At 39.2% G+C, this 20,333-nt stretch overlaps 1 protein-coding gene and 1 pseudogene across 1 annotated transcript; one reads left to right on the top strand and one right to left on the bottom strand.

The window, feature by feature from the left end:
- Window positions 1-3,398: 3,398 nt before the first annotated feature.
- On the bottom strand, window positions 3,399-12,890 carry LOC117305434 (zinc finger protein 775-like). Its single transcript, XM_033790303.1, has 2 exons — window positions 12,862-12,890; window positions 3,399-4,721 (listed from the first exon to the last, which is right to left on the bottom strand). The coding sequence occupies exons 1-2, from the start codon at window positions 12,888-12,890 to the stop codon at window positions 4,106-4,108; spliced, it is 645 nt and encodes a 214-aa protein (XP_033646194.1). The 3' UTR covers window positions 3,399-4,105.
- LOC117305147 overlaps window positions 9,212-20,333 on the top strand; it is a 24,609-nt pseudogene continuing 13,487 nt past the window's right edge.

Here is a 20,333-nt window from a genome sequence, read left to right as displayed (position 1 = left end):
CTGTTGCAGAAGGCGGCACTATTTGGAACAGCAAGGATCCTGAGAAGAAGAAAAACCCTCGAGATCCAAGGCTACGGGACGTAGCCGGACTCGAGGAGTTACCGGCACAAATGACAATAATATGATTTTTCTTTTGCATGCTGTGATAAGATGAAATAATAGTAATAATAATAATAAATCAAAAATCTGTGAAAAGTTAGACTCAATATTGGTCATCTAAGTCTGTTACGAGAAAAATAAAATAAAAAACACCTTTGTTGCAAAATTGTATGTGCATTCCGATACTCACAACATTATCATCAAGGGGAGGTCTACGATCGAACCGATACGTTTAACGTCTTATCATCCCAAAAAGTAACAAACGGTTAGGCGATGGATCATTCAGTGTGTTTGGGCAATCTTTCTGTAGCACACCATATCCTTACAAACAATTGATGCTTTCAAACGCAATCTCAAAATGTATTTAACCCAGTGTCTTATAATTGCTTATTTTGTTTTTTGATTTGATTTTGTGAAGTGCAATGATAACTTTGGTATAAGCTATCTTATATAATAATTGCTATGTAAGAGTTGTTATTATTATCTGTTCATCTTTTTGAAGCAGTTGTCTCCATGCGGATCTATGTAAGATTATTTAATTTAAGGGTGAGACTATTAAAGTTGGTTGAAGCGATTTGAGTAAATTAACTCTGATGGTTGCACACATTATTGATATCAATATTCAGGTTTTGGCTTAATGAATTTTAAGTATTTTACACCTTAATTTTTTGGTGTATAGTTCGTCTTGTACTTTAAATGGTTAGAAATAGTATTATGTTAGAAACTTTTAGACTTTGTGTTAGTTGGAAATTAATTGTAGTACAGTTGCACTTTTTGTGACTGTACATCCTGTGTGGGTAGACATTTGTGAAGCTTAATATTTCAAAAGGACGAGTTGTTAAGTGTATATCATCCTTGCTTTTGTCCCAACAATGTCGGTGGTAGGTCTAGACAATCGCGTAAAAATATAGTGCTCCAGCCATTGTGAATGCCGTAGCAGATTAGTTGTCTATATAATGACAATGACGATGCAATGTTCTATTTAATAGAAACTTGGTTGATAAAATTATAATTACTTTGAGATGCCAGACTTTCTGATACTTTCAATCGTTTGAAAAATGTGAATCTAGATATGGTCAGTAAATTAAAGTCACCTGCTATCTTTTCCTCCACTAATTTTCAATCAAAAGTCTGGGCCATTACGTACTAGTTGTTTTGGAAGCTGTTGTGTTTGTAATACACAGATTGAAGGAGCGTTTATGTCAGCAGCTTCAACTCTCATTTGGTTTGCAAAATGGGTAGGTGGAGAAAAGAATAGGGAGGAGTCCGCTGCAGGGTTGTGATGATTAACTTCTTTAGTACCTGTCGTTGGCAGCCCTGGTGACTTTCGGGTATGCCAACAATAGGCCTATATTTTATCTAAAGTCTCTTGGGTGTAACATTGAAATGTTTATTTGCCAGAACCAATCCATACATTTGAGTGATGTCGATAGATTTGGCAGGCAAGCTGTGTTTGGCTGTGCCAGTCGAATTTCGCAATTTTTTTCGTGCAATAACTTCTCAGTCATCCTTTTAACAGCTCTGAATCATGAAGATAGCGTAACTATAGCTATAAAGTTCTTGAATTGTGTTTGTTTTTATCCGTAACACAGTTTTACAGTATTTATTTGCAATTACCATAACTAATAAAAGTCAAAACATGAGTTTATTTATTTCTCGTATATATTTCGAAAAATGTATTTAACTTTGAACATATCGTTGTTTATATTTTTATTTGCATTTATTTGCCTTTATATTCAGTTGCTTTTTTAAACAGTTTATGTTTTTATTTATTCGTTTACAAATTTACCCATTTATTTATTTATTCGTTTACAAATTTACCCATTTATTTATTCGTTTACAAATTTACCCATTTATTTATTTGTTTACTTTTTAACAGGCCTAATTGATTTTCCACGCGTCCAAAATGTGTCCATCACGTATGCATATTACGCATGTTTATATTAGTAAATTGCCATGTTTTAGGAGCATTTTCACAAAATAAATTATTATTTATGCTTAGAGACAGAGAGATTGAAATCTGCTATATGTGGATGGTTTAGAATAATAATAATAAATAAAAAAATTCCTTCACTCGACATCTCTTGCAAGCGCTGATGGATCAGGAGCGAAGTGAAATAAGACAGTTTGGTCTGACTTGCAGTGAGATTGAGAGAGAACGTATGATATTTATTTGCTAAAAACTATAACCGATTGTGCTAAAAGTATAAACGTATGTAGTTGTTGCGCTAAAAGTATACCCGTATGCTATTTCTGTGGACAAGCAATATACAATCTTGCCAGGCTTTGGGACAAAATGTGCAGAATATAGTCAAGTGTTCCGTTTATCATGACTCCCAAATCCTTCAAACTAAACTCTAACTCTTAAAGAATAAGTAATTAATATTGCATAAGTTGATCAATGCATCACACACACAATGTCAAAGTTTAAAAATAAACTATTTCCTACAAACCATACCCACTGTACTGTGTAAGACGTGTCGGTTCCCCCCCCCCCCCTTAGCTCGGAGTGCATATAGCGAGACTCTGCTTATACTGATTGATTGGCTCATACCACATTTTCTTCCTTGAATATTTGGCAATCTTTGTTATCCTATTTCCTTCCCCTCTTCCCCGTCCATTTTTTTGCTTCTACAATCAATATTGAATTGTTGTAAATTGCAATTATATCCAGACTTGTGAACAAACAAAGGACAAACGACAAATCAAGGATTACAAAACCTAAGAAAAGTAAAAAAAACAAAAACAAAAAACTTAAATACAAGACCAACACAAATAATAGTGAACAGCGCCCTCTGGTTTTCGGATGGTTTCTTTCATATCCATCTCTTGTTTTCAAGCTTAGTCCAGAATGGATATTAAAACCATAGCTGACCCTAGTTTGAACCAACCCTACACAATATTCCAAAAGGAATATTAAACATTTGTCAATTACTGGGTATAGAAATAATATTTTAATGCCCCTCGGCCCCGCTGTGTACTTGTTGCCTTGGCCCTCTCCTCTGACACCACCCGCACAAGGGAGCCCCCCCCCCCATAGAAAGGGCCAATTAAAATGATCTAAAAATCAATAATAACTCTCACAAAAATGTTCGTCAGAACCGCAGGATATTTATCAATATTGCGATACCTCTGAAAATCATTTTACCAAGGCTGAAGGTGATGGCTGCCTCCCTTCCATTGAGTCCCCTTCCCCCTGATTTGGTTTATTGCGGGCGTTACAATCGTTTTACTGCGCGTTTGTAAAATGTATATACTAAAATCAAGATGACAACACCGTGATAATATTGTAACGAGTCTTCGCGGTCTAAAGGACTTGTTGGTTTTTACTTTGGACGAGAATTAAACATTAACACACAGACAGGAACGGCACATGAGACAGGCAAACGAATAAATAGTTATGACACGGGAAACTTTTGAATTCTATTGATTCGGCTCTGATTCTCTGGTTCTCTTCTCAATCATCATAATAAATCAACTTCATGTACTTACATAATAAATCTGCTACTTAATTTGTGGGGAGTAACTTCTCAAATCGTCTGACTTCTATCAGATCCAAAACAGCACTGACTGCAATCTCCAGAACACGTGGGAATCCAAGCACACAATCCCAAGATTTGGCGCGCAACTTGCCTGGATTCCCAGGTACTCCGGATGTCTGCGGTCAGCGCTGCTCGTGACTCGCCCGAACTTTGGGTGACCTCCAGTCACCTTACTCAACGCTACACGAGCACGCCACCATGTGGCCATGCTCGTTACATGACCCCCTCCTTTAAAAAGGATGTGTCCTCACATCGTCACTTTAAAACAATTTTTTTTAACAAATATAACTTATATGAACTTTTAACTTTACTTTCAGTCAAAAACAACTAATGAATACTTAGACAACAACCTTTTTTTTAAATAAGAGTAAACGAACACTTTAGATAAAAAAACCTCTCTATAACTTATACAAAACTTATAAAACAACGCGATCAAAATGACGCGATTGGATCGACGACTCTGTCTACTCCGGGAAGAACTTCTCTCTGACGATACGTGCTGTTACTTTCCCTTCCCCGTCGAGCATCTCCTGGATGGTTCGCTCGGCAAGTCGGTGCATATGTCGTCCGTCCGTCTGAGTTGCAGCCTCCTTGAAGATCGCGGGTCTGGCTGGTGTTGTTGTCGATTGGGGCTCACTCACTCTAACCAAGGGCATCTCAATGCTTCGCCGCACTTGGGGTGGTGATAGGGGGGCTAGCACAATTTCCCTTTCCGCACTCCTTGGATGTAGACTAAGTGTATCCATATTCCTTCCTGGAGTGCGGGGCACCTCTGGTGTGGAGACCACGCCCAATGACCTACTGGCTGAACCACTTGCTGACTCACCTGCTGGACCTTGCCCTCTGTCATGAGATCTCCAGTGCCTCTCCAAATCATGCTTACGAACAAAGGAATGCCCGCAGTGCTGGTGGGGGCACCGCAGCCGTGTTGCCTCCGGCTGTGTCCCATGCTGCTCATCCACATGTCGCTTCAGATTCGATTGGGAGCTGCACTCCCTATTGCATTCCAGGCAGAGGTACCTCCGGGAAGGGCTCTTCCAGCCCTTTGGTGACCGGCTCCGGCTGCGGACGTTCTTTGGCCTGCATGCAAACACAAACAAAACAACAAAATCTGTTACACACACCAAACACCATATCGGTCTGGGGGTTTACGGTTGCGCCTAAGGGATGGATCACTTGCGCTTGTTTCGCTGTTCCACCTGCGTCCGCTTCATTCGCTATTTCAAAGTGTTCGGACTCTTGATGATCCGCATCCTGGTCCTCCTCGTCCTGATCCACTGGGTCCGCATTGGCGTTTGGAGTAGTAGGGCTATACTCCCTGCCCCCAGCAGGGGATCCCTCTGCTTCCCCGGTTTCACCTGTATGGTCCGGTGGGTGTGGTTCTATGGTGCCCTCTACAGAATCCTGAACATCCGTCTGGAGCCAAGACCGATCGACCTTTCCATGGAAGAGTTTTAGCAGGTTCGTGTGGACTACCTTTGGCTTATGACGGGGGCCCTTCTGGATTCTCATTTCACGAGGCGAAGCTGAGTGAAATGGAACAGTCCCAATTGAACCGAGCGATAATATTCCTTCCATTCCACGAATTAAAGCCACTTAATATTTGTTTTATATAACTGACGTATAGATCCTTGTCATTTGTATATTATAAAAGTATAAAACATGAAAATCACACAAACTACTGACAACCAAAAATCATATAGCGCCGCGTAGCGGCAACATTGCATAAATCGTATCACAACCTTTTGCACAGGTGCTCCTTTGTTTTAGCAGCGCGGAGGCGCTGTACTGCTCAAAAGGGGTACTAGCAGATTCCTCTAAGCGAAGCCACCGAACAAAAGACCAGTTTCATTAGTCCTGAAGGCTTGTTTCAGTTTAAAACGATGCCATTTGGCCTTGTGAATGCCCCTGCCATTTTGTATGATGCGTACTCTCCTTCGAGATGTATCCAACGTCACAAACTTCATCGATGATATCTTGATCCACACCAGCACATGGGCAGAGCACATCAAGGTACTTGAACAGGTGCTCAGAAGATTGAAGGATGCTGGACTCACAGCTAGACCCACGAAATGTCTCATTGGGTACACCAAGTTAGAATTTCTCGGTCACAGGGTAGGACAAGGTTTACTAGAACCACTCTCAGAAAAGGTCAACAAGGTTCAAGATGCTCCCAGACCCAAAACCAAGAAGCAGCTAAGATCGTTCCTGGGCTTAACCGGATATTATAGAAGATTCATCCCAAACTATTCAGCAATTGCCGCACCACTTACGGACAAGACGAAGAAGAGAGAACCCAACCACATCATCTGGGAAAACAGTCAAGAATTTGCTTTTAGATCCCTAAAATCTTGCCTTGTGAAAGCTCCTGTACTTCAATGACCTGATATATATCAACCTTTCATTCTCCAGACAGATGCGTCGGATATCGGCCTAGGCGCCGTATTGTTACAGGCTCAGGGGGGAGAGAAGTTCCCAGTGGTCTATGCATCCCGTAAACTTCTTCCACGGGAGTGTGCTTTATATTCCACCATCGAGCGAGAATGTTTGGCGATTGTCTGGACAGTGCAGAAGTTTCAAACTTACTTGTACGGTATTGAATTTGTCCTTCAGACTGATCATCAACCACTTGCATCCTCAACCAAGCTAAGTCTTCAAATTCCCGTATTATGCGATGGGCACTGCAATTACAACCCTACCGGTTTAGAATACAGTCAATTAAGGGTACAGAGAACGTCGGTGCAGACTATCTAAGTAGAATTTCATCTTGAGTGAAACAACCGAAAAATGCTAGGCATGTTCCTGGGATATTGTTTTTTTTCTGTATTAACCAATGGTTTTGTTTGACTTGCAGGTCGCTATTTAACTTTGTGCTTTACATTTCAGGAGAAGGTTGAAGACCAGGGAGCTGTCGCTGAAGTGTTAAGTATTTGTATATATTCCCTGAAGTGCCATGTATTTGTATATTAAAAAAAAATTAACTATAATTTTTTTTTTCCCCAAGGAGGAAGGGATTTGTCACAGGTTGTCTAATGGAAGCAGTTGGTAACAGTTGTTTTGTATATTTTGTGGTACACTAAAATATAGGGCCATGATTTGCTGTTGTAAATAGTGCTAACGCGAGCTGCTACTGTGCAACTGCTGGGGCAAGCGCTACTGGCTACTGTGCAGCTGCTACAGCTACTGTGTTGAAATGTTGTAAATAGTTTGGACAGGTGGGTAAGTGCTAGTGTGCAGCAGTAGAACTTGCAATGCTATTTTTTTTTTTTTTTTTTTTTCTGTTAGGGGCGGTCCTTTGTTTTCCTTGGGGCGTTGGCTCTCAGGAATGTCTTGAAAATTTCACTGGTATGCTTGAGTGTAGATAGTGGTGGTGGTGTATATGAATGGAAGAAAGTGAAGTGATGTGCAGAGTACCAGTTCTGAAGTGAGTGTGGTGATGTGTAGGAAGTTGGGGCTATGCATTTAGAGTTCTGCTTGCGTTGCTACAGCACAGACGTTAAGTTCTTGTGAGGCACAGAGGAGGATTGAGCTCAGCAAATCATGGCCCTTATCCACCCGACTTTTAAAGTCCGGGAGTAAATGATCGGACGCCCCTGATGACATGATAAATCACATGGGACCGTCACGCCAACATTTTCATCACTAGAGTGGAGTTGGAACTTATGGGTTTTCTAGAGCTGGAAACACAGAATGCACAGATGAACATCCAATGAACAGTACACTTCTCACGACCATTGAGGAACTATGATATTGTAGACTCAGGAGAATTAACGAGCCTAAGGAGTGGTGTGAACCTTAGAGTAGACAGTTTGTTAAATAATTGTTGGGTTGTAGAGAAGTTGCCAAGTACTGTGATATATGGTTGAATTATTGAGAAGTTGCAAAGTATTGGAGATAGTGTTGAATTATTGAGAATTTGCAAAGTACCGGAGATATATTGTTGAAATTATTGAGAAGTTGCAAAGTATTGGAGATTGTGTTGAATTATTGAGAATTTGCAAAGTACCGGAGATATCTTGTTAAAATTATTGAGAAGTTGCAAAGTATTGGAGATAGTGTTGAATTATTGAGAATTTGCAAAGTACCGGAGATATATTGTTGAAATTATTGAGAAGTTGCAAAGTATTGGAGATAGTGTTGAATTATTGAGAATTTGCAAAGTACCGGAGATATATTGTTGAAATTATTGAGAAGTTGGAATTTGAGATCGAGGTGATGCAAGGCGTAGAAACTTGAATCAACTACTGGCGAGTTAAGGTTACTTGAAGCCAGTAACTGTAACTCACAAGTTTAAGAGTCGGGTTGACTCAATTTAAGGTTTGGAATGAGTGAATTTTGGAAGTTGAATTTATTGTTTTTTTGAGGTGTGGCCACTGAAAATAATTCAGATTGCAGAAGAGTTGTGTTGTAAATAAATTGTAATGTTTTGTAAATATAATCATTTCTGCAGTGTTGGTTTCTTCCTCGGTTGCAACAACAACCCCGATTGGTTGGTTGTGACAGATACAATGTCTGAAATGGGCGGTGATGTGTGACCAGTCTTAGCCAGAGCTGAAGAGCAGGCAGCAATCCCTTCATCTTGGGGAATGTTGGTGTATAGAGAGGTTACATCAAAAGTACCGATGATGGCTGTGTTAGGGACCTGCTTCTGAATACCTGCGATTTTGCGGAGAAAATCTGGAGTGTCATGAATGTATGATGGAATCTGCGGCATTAACGGCTTGAGAAAACTGTCAACAAAAAGAGAAATGTTCTCAGTGGGGGAACCATTGCCAGATATGATGGGTCTTCCTTGGTTGCCTGGTTTATGTATCTTTGGGAGGAGGTAAAACCTGGCTGTTCTACAGGCGACCGGGGAGAGAAACTTGTGAGCTTTCTTGGAGAGGTTGTCACGGTCATGCATTTCGTCCAGTGTTTGTTGAATCTCCTTTGAGAAGGTGCCTGTTGGATCAGTGTCAAGTGGTTTATAATTAGTTTGGTTGTTCAGTTGTCTCATGGCTTCATCGATGTATTGCTGGCGGCCCATGACAACAACAGCAGAGCCCTTGTCGGCTGGCTTGATGATGTCTTCTCGTGCTCGTAGAGTCTTAAGAGCCTCACGCTCTTCTCTAGGGAGGTTGTCATGAGTCCCGTGGGTAGAATGATCATTCGAGTTAATTTGTGAACTAACACGCTGCACGTAAAAATGTGGTACAAAAAATAAGCGTGAAAATGGTCGATTGGATGACTTCAATTGGGCCTTTTAGTTTTAAAAATGTTCGACTCCACCCTCACCCCCACCTGCTCTGAGGGTTTTCAAACTTCCACCGAAAAGATGAAAATCATAGTAGACATGACTGTTTGTTTATAAAAAATAAAACTTATTACACTACATAAAAATGCACACAAATCGGGGACTTCAGAGTGCCGTTCAATCAGGGTTCATTTCATAGCACTGGAACGACTTGAAGCAAGTCTATAATAACAAATCCCAACATTGCGTGCGAGGGGAATTACCCAGTTGTGCAATTCAATTCATCATACGTGTAAATAACGTTATTTCAGTCGTTTATTCGTTAAGCCAATCAAGCATTGTTATTGAGATCTGCTCTTTCAGAGAAGTACCCCTGATCTGCGCGGAAGCTTATTGTGGTAAACAGTCCGGAACTAGAATGTATACCCAAATACATCTAGACATTGACATCACATGTACAAGTTCAGATGGACCTGATAAGACGTCTAGAACAGTTCAAGTTGACCATGGTTTGACAACATTAAGGTAAGGCTTCATCATTGTCTTCCACCCTATAGGCAGTGAACACTATTGGTAAAATTACTCAAAATAATTATTAGCATAAAACCTTACTTTGTAGCGAGTAATGGGGAGAGGTTGATAGTATAATACATGTGGGTCATTCCATGTCAGACCAACGCACTTTTTTACCTCATGTCTTCCGATTTTGATAAAAATTGCTGTGCCTGTAGGTCCTAATGAGCAATGAATGCGCACCAATTTTCAGCCCGATCGGACTTTCCATGTGGTCAGGGCAGAAACCACTAAAATCTGACATTTTTAGGGTAAAATACCACCTTTTGGGTAAAAATATGTCATAACCATGTCAATTTTTATCACATATATGCAAATTTGGTATCAAATTGATGAGAATTGCATGCTCAAATCAATTCTTTCATCAAAAATAAATTTTCTGAAATGTAGGTCACTGTAATCTTTAATATGTTATCGTGACCTTTGACGCCGTTTTTGAAATAATGTATCATTCCAAAAATCAACGAAATAAAATTCATTTGATAGAGAATGTCTTCCTTGATCAGAGTCCACTAAGAAACAGTTGGGCTCTTCAAAACTTACAAGTTTATGACTATTTTTGTAGAGCATGTCATCCTCTATCAGAATCCACTAAGAAAACAACTGGGCTCTTCAAAATTTACAACTTTAAGACTATTTTTGTACAGTTGGTGGGTTACAAATTAGTCAATTTATACATGTACTTTACTTTATAAATAAATAAAATAAAAAACTTTCCAAAGTTACTAAAATGGTTATTGGTTTGGGATTTTTTCATGTTGAGGGCTGATGTGGTCTAACCAGAACCATACTTTAAAAACCAGCAGTGACGCACCCAGGATTTAATTTGGGTTGTGGGTGGAGGGGGGTGGTGGGGGGAGGGCATTTTTCCGAAACAAAATTCATTCCAAAATGGTAAACAAAAAATTTCACCATGCTGCAACTCTGACTTCATCGGAAGGTTAGCATGCCTTTTCGTGTGCTATACGGTTAAATGGAAATCGCACAGTTAGCACAAAATCTGCTGCTGAGCAGCTCTATTAAAATGGGCACTGAAGTCAGAGTTGCAGCATGGTGAACAAATTGTTCTTGAGGATTTCTCCGAAAGTTACTATGCATTAATTTGTTGTTCAAGATTCATCACAGGGGGTTAAAGTAAGACTGCATAAGTTTGTGATCTACTGAAGAAAGGCAGACAGCTTCTCCATCTCAACCTTGATGTAATCTCTAACTGGGATCACTAATAATCACAGTGGTGCACCCGAAAGGGGGGGGGGGTGGGGGACGATGGGTCTGGGGGATTGATCCCAGCCCCTCCAATGTATTCAATTTGTTTGTTTGATTTGTTTCGATTTTTTGTTTTACAATCTTCGAAAGAAATTTTTGGGGAAAATATGGCCCACCCCCCAAAAATAATAAATCCTGGGTGTGTCACTGCTGATAGTTTAAATTCTGAATCTGGTTAAACCACATCAGCCCTCAACAAGAAACAAATCGCAAACCATGAACACTTTAAGTAACTTTAGAAACAGAAGAGTGAGGTTTGTTGGTGGATTTATTATGTAAAGTATATAAATTGACTAATTTGTGACCTAACAACTTTACAAAAGCGGTAATAAAATTGTAAATTTTGAAGAGCCCAGTTGTTTCTTGGTTGATTGTGATAGAGGAAAACATGTTCTATCAAGTGATTTTTATTTTGTTGATTTTTGGAATGATGCATTGTTTCACAAATTGGGTCAAAGAACACGATAACATTTTAAAGATCACGGTACTTGACAGTACAAAAATAGTCATAAAGTTGTAAACTTTGAAGAGCCCAACTGTTTCTTAGTGGATTCTGACAGAGGAAGACATGCTCTATCAAGAGATTTTTATTTCATTGATTTTTGGAATGATACACTATTTCAAAAACTGGGTCAAAGGTCACGATAACATATTAAAGATTACAGTGACCTACTTTTCAGAAAATTTATTTTTGATGAAAGAATTGATTTGAGCATGCAATTCTCATCAATTTGATACCAAATTTGCATATATGTGATGAGAATTGACATGGTTATGACATATTTTTACCAAAAAGGTGGTATTTTACCCTAAAAATGTCAGATTTTAGTGGTTTCTGCCCTGACCACATGGTAAGTCCGATCGGGCTAAAAATTCCTGAGAATTCATTGCTCATAAGGGCCTACAATCACAGCAATTTTTTTCAAAATCGGAAGACATGAGGTAAAAAAGTGCGTTGGTCTGACATGGAATGACCCATGTGAGAAATCAAGCATTTGAAAGCACACAACTTCGTGTGACCATGTGCGACAAAAAGGGTGTTTTTTTGCTTTCATTAAAGGAACACGTTGCCTTGGATCGGACGAGTTGGTATATAAAAAGCGTTTGAAACCGTTTGTTATGAAATGTATGGTTAGAAAGATGTTTTAGAAGTAGAATATAATGATCAAAACAAGTATCACTCAAAGTTATATAATATACACATAATGAATGTTTATGAGTGCAATTCGTTGAAAGCTGGAATGTTCCATTCAACGAGGCGGAGCCTCGTTGAATAGAACATTCCATCTTTCAACTCATGAACATATTTGCACCATTGCACGAATGAAAAACATTCATTATTTGTTTTATATAACATCCAAGTAGATCTTTGTCATTTTGATTGAAAGATACAACTTTCAAAACAAACAAAGCGTAGACCTACAATTTTTAATTGTAGAAGCCGAATGCTAGTAATTTTACTAATATGCCTTGCAGTAACACTGCTGCGTTCCAAAGACACGCGCACAAAAGCACGGTGAGTGACTCAGCGTGTATTGGTACTTTTATTTGCTATCACGTGACGGACAATCCTCCAATTCATTGCTCATAAGGACCTACAATCACAGCAATTTTTTTCAACATTGATTGAACATACATAATTCTGTTCAGTTTAGTATTAATTTGGTTAAAAAGCAAACAATGGAACTTATAAAATCGTTCAACATCAGTATTAGCCTACTTGAGGTGGGCTTTCATTTGTTGAATTTCAATATCATAGCGGTTCTAAATTTCATACTATGTTTGCACATTACGTTCCTAAGGAAACTATCATTGTTTGATTTTCGTACAAAGTGATAGAGTTTGTTTCTACTAATGGAAAACTAGAAACAGGAAATAAAATTCCTGGGATTTAATTTATGGAAACTTGCAACGGGGATAAACAATCTTAATTTGTGTTACATCGATGTGTGTTAGCACTGTATACTCAGTACTTTCCCGAGCTCCGTATAAAAAACAAATCAAGTAGGCCTATAATACCAACACACATCGGTCTAATGGGTAAAACCAAAAATAATATAGCTGGGATTTAATAAAGATCATTGTGATTTTCAACAGCTTAATTTAAAATATTTATTATATATATATAAATAAATGTTACAATCGCACCTGTTTAACTTGGTCACACATGAATCCATTCGTTTAAGAAGAAACTTGTTTGTGCTTACAGTTCACTTTAAAAATATTTTCTATAAAACGTTCCAGCCGGGCGGATGGATATAATTGAGTGATTGGGAGGGATTGCGTGCGCGGGGAATTCCCCCTCAGCACGTAATAACTCATCAAAGGAGGACAGACAATGACTCACTGATCTCTATTAAACATCAGTGCAATGGCTTGGTTAGATTCAATGTGGCTAATAAGGCCGTGGTTGGATTGGTGGATTTGGCTATGGCTGCATCTCCCCTCAGCACGTAGTAACTCTGATCAAAGAAGACAGACACTGACTCACTGATCTCTATTACATGAGTGCAATGGCTCGGTTAGATTCAATGTGGCTAACGCCGTATTTGGATTGGTTGATGTGGCTATGGCTGCATCTGTTGCTAATGGTGTTGCTATCGTCCTTCATGGAAAGGTATGCAAATGGTTGATCAAATCCACTAACTCGGGCAGGGACTTATTTCAATGAGTGTTATGACTCATGAACCAAGTACACAAATGTTTGCCGTTTGAAAATAGGTCTCTATTAGCATTGTTGTATGTGCCCTACCACCATCTTCCGCGTATCGCTGTATTGAAGTATGCCCTCAAAACTTCCCGACTTTTGTTATCAAAGGTCAGTTGTTCCCATGAACTTTGTTTGATATTCGGTGAGTCTTTTCAAGCAAAATATTTTAGTTTTTTTCTTTTAAACTTTCCCAAAAGTGGTATTAATGTAGGCTTATTAAAATATAGTGATAAATGCATTGTGGGGATAGAAATGTTCCGGGGTGATTTTGGATTTTGTGTAAAACAATAAATGGGAAAAAAATGGGTGTTCATGGGTATGCGAAAGTTCGATTTGCAAAAGAATGAATCTGCATAAAGAATATTAATTTGGGAAGAACAAAACAAAACAACAAAATTCCACTTTACTATTATATTGTAAGATAGAAACCAAACTTCGTCCCAAAAGGGTTAAAGTGTAACTGAAATGCATCTTTCTGGTAAATTGCTTGTGTTGTTGGTTAACAGGTATGACGTACCACGGATTTGTATAGTGCTCAACAGACTTCACAAAGAGTAACTGAAAATGTCTGACTCAAGTGATGGTAAGTACATGTACATGTGTTATCTAACTAAGAGAGGTAAGCAGTACCTCTTTTGAGTTGGTTCTGAAGAACTCAACGTTTCGATCAGTATGCTCTCATCTTTTCGGAGAATCATATATAATTGGTAGCTGGGGTGGATTTCACAAAGGTAGTCCTAACTTAGGACTAGTCCTAGGCAATGCAAAGAGATAGGACTGGTCCTTAGTGAGGACCAGTAACCCATCCTTATTTAGGACTGGTCCTATCTCTTAGCATTGCCTAGGACTAGTCTTAAGTTAGGACTATACCCCTGTGAAATCCACCCTGGGCTGGCTCGGTGGGTGGTGCGCGAAGGCGGGACAGGAACAACTGGCCTTATCCGTTTAGGGTGGAGCTAAGACTAAATTGAAACCCTCTGGGAGTGGGGAACCAACTAAAATGAAATACTTCACATGGTGCTACCGCAACTTCCACCATGCAAATTTTTCAAATCCTTACATGATATACACTTCGGACGCAGTTCAAGATCATGACGTCGTCCTTTCGATAAGCAAGACAAGTAATTCCAAGGTTTGGTTTTATGCGCAGAAATACTATGTTCAGCTAAACACCAAAGGATTGCAGGATAGTTTCTCTAGCTTTTAAGGAGTTGGTCCCTTATGTTACAGAAGTTGACCAAAACATGCCTGCATCAAAGTTTGACATGAAATATTTCCCCGTATTGCAAGCCACACACTCTGCCTGCACATACGTCACACAACGATACAATTTTCAGGAATCAGCCAGATATAGTGCAATGTAACCTGCTTCTGCCTTAGTTTCCTTTGCAAAGTATTTTTAAAGAGCTTTACCCATCAGAGCTTTACCGAAGGTCTTTGCAAGACCTCTCCTATATTATTATATTATTTGTTTAAAAGAGAGAGATAAAGGGGAGGGGGGCTTGTTTTATTTATCAACTACTGCTGTTATAAAGATTTGCCGTTGAACGAATTATAATATGAGAGACTTTGAGTAAAAGTAACCAAACAGCTTTGGTCAGAATTATTCGGGTGAAAAACTATGGGGCGTGCATGACGTCCCTAACTTGCATAAGAGGTTGTGGCCTATGAATTGCACGAGGCTGGGGGTGTTTGTATCCAGACGCAGCGCCGGGCTTCTCCGGTTCGGCTGCTCACCTCGATCCCACCCCGGGGATGAAAGAGTTGACAAACCCGTAACAACTGCGTTTTTCTCTTTATTGCAGATGATGATTTTGGGCAGAAAGTGCCGCCTCTTCACATCTATCTAAAGCGAGTTCTTGACAAGTATCCAATGGGAGGACAGATACTTAAGGTACATCCCATACCCATAGACCAGGTTTATAAAGTTATTTATGATAAAGGGTTGATATCACATGTCTTTCCCCATACTTAAGTACCGTGGGACAATAATTGATGAAGATACTAAATTTGTGATTGGCCTAACGACACATGCCGACGAAACATGTGAGATCTCAGCATGGGTGGAGCAACCATTGTATAAAGCCATGCTTGACCTTTACTTAACTAAACCAGAAGTTAAGGAAACATTGAAGACAATTTGAATCTTAAACCCTTTCGGTACAGTAAAAAAAGAAAAGTTCACAGATTTACAAATAACTTACAGGGTTTACACAAGGTAGTGGTGAAAGACTTCTCTTGAAATATTATTCCATGAAATGCTTTACTTTTTGAGAAAACAGTAAAACAATATCAATTCTCGATAGCGAGAATTACGGATTTATTTTAAACACATGTCAAGACACGGCGAAACGCGCGGATACTAGGGTGGGTTTTCCCGTTATTTTCTCCCGACTCCGATGACCGATTGAGCCAAACTTTTCACAGGTTTGTTATTTGATATAGAAGTTATGATACACGAAGTGTGGGCCTTGGACAATACTGTTTACCGAAAGGGTCCAATGGCTTTTATGTACACCGATGGACACCATTGGAATCATGTCTCTTGTTTAGTAGTGTTGAGGTATACAACTCCTTTAACCACCTACCATCGATTCTTTTCAACACTACCAGACTATACTCAAAAAGAGATATTCACAATGATGGATACCTTTTTAATCTCTCTTTATAGATACTTCCACCAAGTTTCAAATCCTAATTATTTGAAATTTATCAAACCTTTCATTTGTCCCTTTATCTTGTTTATTTCTTTGTGGAGTCTATTATTTATTATTATTATTATCTATTTCATTTGTTTAATTTGGTAATTATCATTATTAAAGTTTTCTTAAAATGTTTTTTTTTTTTTTTTTTTTAAATTATTATTATTATTTTTCACCCCACCATTGTGTTGGGTTCGGGCAAGACTCCTGCCACTCTACTGATAAACAATACCCATAGAGTTATATATAAGAACTCTATGAAAATACCATAAAGTTTAACGACCTGTTTTTTCTCTCACTGTATCGAAGCATGGAGTCACATAGGGGGGTCAAACATGATTTTGAAATCAATATGCTAACAAATTCTATGCATGTATTTACTCCTAGCCTCATGTTGTGGGCTATGTGGATGTTTACCTTTAATATTTTGTGATTTTCTTTTCTTTGCAGGAGCTTGTGCAGAATGCTGATGATGCTGAGGCAACCAAGGTGATCTTCTTGTTTGATAAATGCAAACACTCTAAGAAAAAACTCTGGACAAGTGAGCTCTGTCAGTTCCAAGGTCCAGCCCTGTATGCTTACAACGATGCTGTGTTTAAAAAACCGGACTGGCACAACATCCAACATCCGGAACAGAGTGGAAAGGTTGATGAACTCACAAAGGTTGGGAGGTTTGGTCTGGGTTTCATCTCTGTCTATCACTTGACAGGTCAGTATTTGTTGACTTTATATTCTTACTACTGTTGACTTTCAGTAGATTGTTATTGTTGTGTTATATAGGAAAAACTTAAAATTTGTTTCCACCTTTTAAAAAAATCCTGAATGTCCCTAAATACTTGTACTCACTATGAATAAAAATGTTTATTAATTAATACAGAGTTTCTCATACTTTATTGGGCCTTTTAAATGGGGATAAAAGAGTAGGCCATAACGACTCATTCTTAATCTGCCGTTTAAAAACTTGCAAGGTCGTGCGATCAAAACAATACAATAAATACAATACAATACAATATAATACAATGTTTTTTTTATAAAGCGCCATTTCATTTAGACCACAACGCTTTAGACAAGCAATAGCAATGCAAATAATACAACAGATAAACAATAATGCAATAAACAGAAACTAAGGAAAAAGATGTTTTTTAAGTGCTTTCTTGAAAATAGGCAGTGAAATTGAGGTGCGTATGGTGATGGGAAGATGGTTCCATAGTCCTGGAGCGGCTAAGGAAAATGATTTAGATGCAGCGGATTGAAGAGATTTGCTGCTCGGTTTATTGTCAGCAAGACGGGTTTTGTCTGATGCTGAGCGAAGCCCAGCCCTGGTTTGAATGTGAAAAGAAAAACAAGATGCAAGATATGCTGGTGCAGGTTCATTTAAGCATTTATACACATGCACCAATATTTTGAATTGAATGCGCTCTTTCACCGGGAGCCAATGTAGCTCTTTGAGAACAAGAGTTGCATGATCATGTTTAGATGCACAAAATATTAGTTTGGCAGCCCAATTCTTAAAATGTTAAAGTCTATTAATTTGAGTTGTGTTTGCTCCAAGTAAAAGTGCATTGCCATAGTCCAATCGGGAAAAAACAAGATACTAAGCTTGGGCGGTTCCAGAAATTTGGGGCTCGGTTCCGGTTCCGAAAAAAAGCTCGGTTCTGAGACATACCCGGTTCCAATTCAATATAAAACATTAGCCGCCCGTCCCGAGCTCACACACACACAATTGAGCCGATCTATTTTAACTGAAAATAACCAAGTTAATCAGACATCGGTCCCGAGCTCACACACACACAATTGGAGCCGATCTATTTTTAACGAAAATACCAGAATACCCACCCCAAGTCAATCAGACATCGTGCCACCGAGCACCTATTCTCCCTGCATTTAAACAAGTCTTTGATTTAGCCGGCAGTACGTCCGTTGTTGTGTAGCAGTACGTCCGTAGTGCAGTATGTCCGTAGTGCAGTACATCCGCAATGCAGTATGTCCGTAGTGCATGCAGTGTGTCGTCTCTGTACATACAAGTGTACATGCCTGTACATGCCTGTACATGCCTGTACATGCATGTACATGCCTGTACATGCCTGTACATGCCTGTACATGCATACAGTACTGTGTGTTTTGTGCATGGGGCAAGCTTTTATGAATATGGATATATCGGCAGCCAATCACAACGTGCTGTCTATTTGGACTTTGGACTCTGTACATGTACATGTATATGCATGAGATATACATGTATAGGAGGGGGCTGTGCACTGTGTATGCAGCCACACGTGATAGTTGATACTCATGTCGGCTTGAAGCCTTTGCACACTGTATCTGCGGTCACCGCTTTCAACATCAAGCCTCAATTTCTAGAGCCGGTTCGTCGCAGGATCGGCTCCACAGAGCCTTTTATAGTTGGGACTCGGTCTTTTAAAATCGGAACCGACAAAAGCGGGTACCCGGTTCCACAGAAGAGTGGAACCGCCGGTCCGGTTTTCAATTTGGAACCGGGTAGAACCGGGTAACCGAAGGAACCGCCCAAGCTTACAAGATACCTTGTAACACTGCTACATGTGTCAACATCTAGAAACCTTCTTCCGTGTAATGTTACGCAGATGGTATGACACAGACCTTGACAATGATGTTATTTGTGGTGACATAGACATAAGATTGTCAAAGAAATTGCCGAGGTTCCGTACAGTTTTAGTGGGTGTGATAATTTCATCTCCAATTTGCAGTTGAACACTGGGCATGAGGCGATTGAAATGAGGTGATGTTGCAACAAAAAACTCGGTTTTATTGTTGTTCAGTTTCAACATATTTTCAGTCATCCAGGATTTTAATTCTACAATGCACTTTGTGAGCGATTGTAAGGCAGACTGAATAGATGATGAATCCGAAGGTGTGAAACTGGTATAGATCTGAATATCATCAGCATAGATGTGATAGAGTAGATTGTTCCCCTTGATGATTCTACCAATGGGAATGGTGTAAATGGTAAAGGATGTCGGTCCAACAATTGATCCTTGCGGCAATCCATAAAGCATATCGTGTGAGGCTGAATAAGTATTGTCTATCAAAACCTGTGTTGTTCTACCACTGAAGTAAGACTTAAACCACTCAAGAGCTGTCCCTGTAATGCCAATCTCACATTCTAATCTGTTGAAAAGGACATTGTGAGTAACAGTGTTGACTGTGGCACTTTGGTCTAAAAGCACCAGGAACCCGCCCTTCTGATTGTGGATCATGCCCATGATATCACTTTTGACTTTCAGTAGTGCGGTTTCAGTACTATGAGACACACAATAAGCTGACTGAAATTCCTCACCCAAACTGTTTTTAAAAAAGTGATCATTGATATTGTGGACCACATGTTTCTCTATCAACTTAGATAGGAACTTGATGTTAGCGACAAGATGGTAGTTCTTAAATTCGTCTGGATTCAGTGACCGCTTCTTAATGAGAGGGTTGAGTACAGTATGCTTTAGAATACTTGGGAAAATGCCTGTAGTGAGAGACTTATTTATGATGCGTGTTAAAACCGGTAGATATATGGAAACATTATCTTTTAGAAACCAAGTGGGTACAGGATCAAAGCCCTAAGCCTGAGCAGAAAATGACAGCAGCCATGACCCTGCCGGTTTTAAACGGCCGTTTAAGAACTCATCACGACCCTTTTATTCCCTTTTTAAAAAACTGCTACTGGAGTGCGAGATGCATTGTGTTTTTACCATCTTAGCTGTAAATAAATTATCTTGATTATTTTTTCTAAACACGTTTAAAATTTGCAGACTTGTTTCTTGTGACACATTCAACAAAGCAACATCTTTATTTTAAAAGGAGCTCTTTGCCACCCTTTTAACTGCAAAACAAAATACAGACGACCAAAGAGGGCAAATGGATCACCAACATGCACATTGAGGGTTCTTTGAACTTGGTGGAGATTTTGAAAGTAACCCCTTGTGACTCAATTTCCCAACTAAAAAGTAAAAATTCGCAGCGAGCTGATGGCAACCATATTAGGTTTTCAAACATGCAATTAAGATTGTCATATTGATCTCCAGATTTATGTTTGTAAAAAAATAAATAATAATAATAAAATGACTAATTGTTTCCTAAGTATAACCAATGTCACTGTTATTCGAAGCTGTACTCCATTTGTGAAGCTAGACTCCAAAATGTTGGAGTGGAAACCCAGATTTGTCCTTGCTTGCTGTCTAAAC

Source organism: Asterias rubens, chromosome 22 (genome assembly GCF_902459465.1).
Source record: "Asterias rubens chromosome 22, eAstRub1.3, whole genome shotgun sequence".
In the NCBI taxonomy this organism is placed as follows: Eukaryota; Metazoa; Echinodermata; class Asteroidea; order Forcipulatida; family Asteriidae; genus Asterias; species Asterias rubens.
This window is presented reverse-complemented; position numbering and strand designations above follow the sequence as displayed.

Excerpts from the sequence above, each read along its gene's own strand:
- LOC117305434 (XM_033790303.1), bottom strand. The coding sequence starts at position 12,890 with ATGGATTCATGTGTGACCAAGTTAAACAG. Across the intron at positions 4,722-12,861 it reads TGTGTGACCAAGTTAAACAG|GCCAAAGAACGTCCGCAGCC; the intron begins GTGCGATTGTAA and ends GTTTGCATGCAG.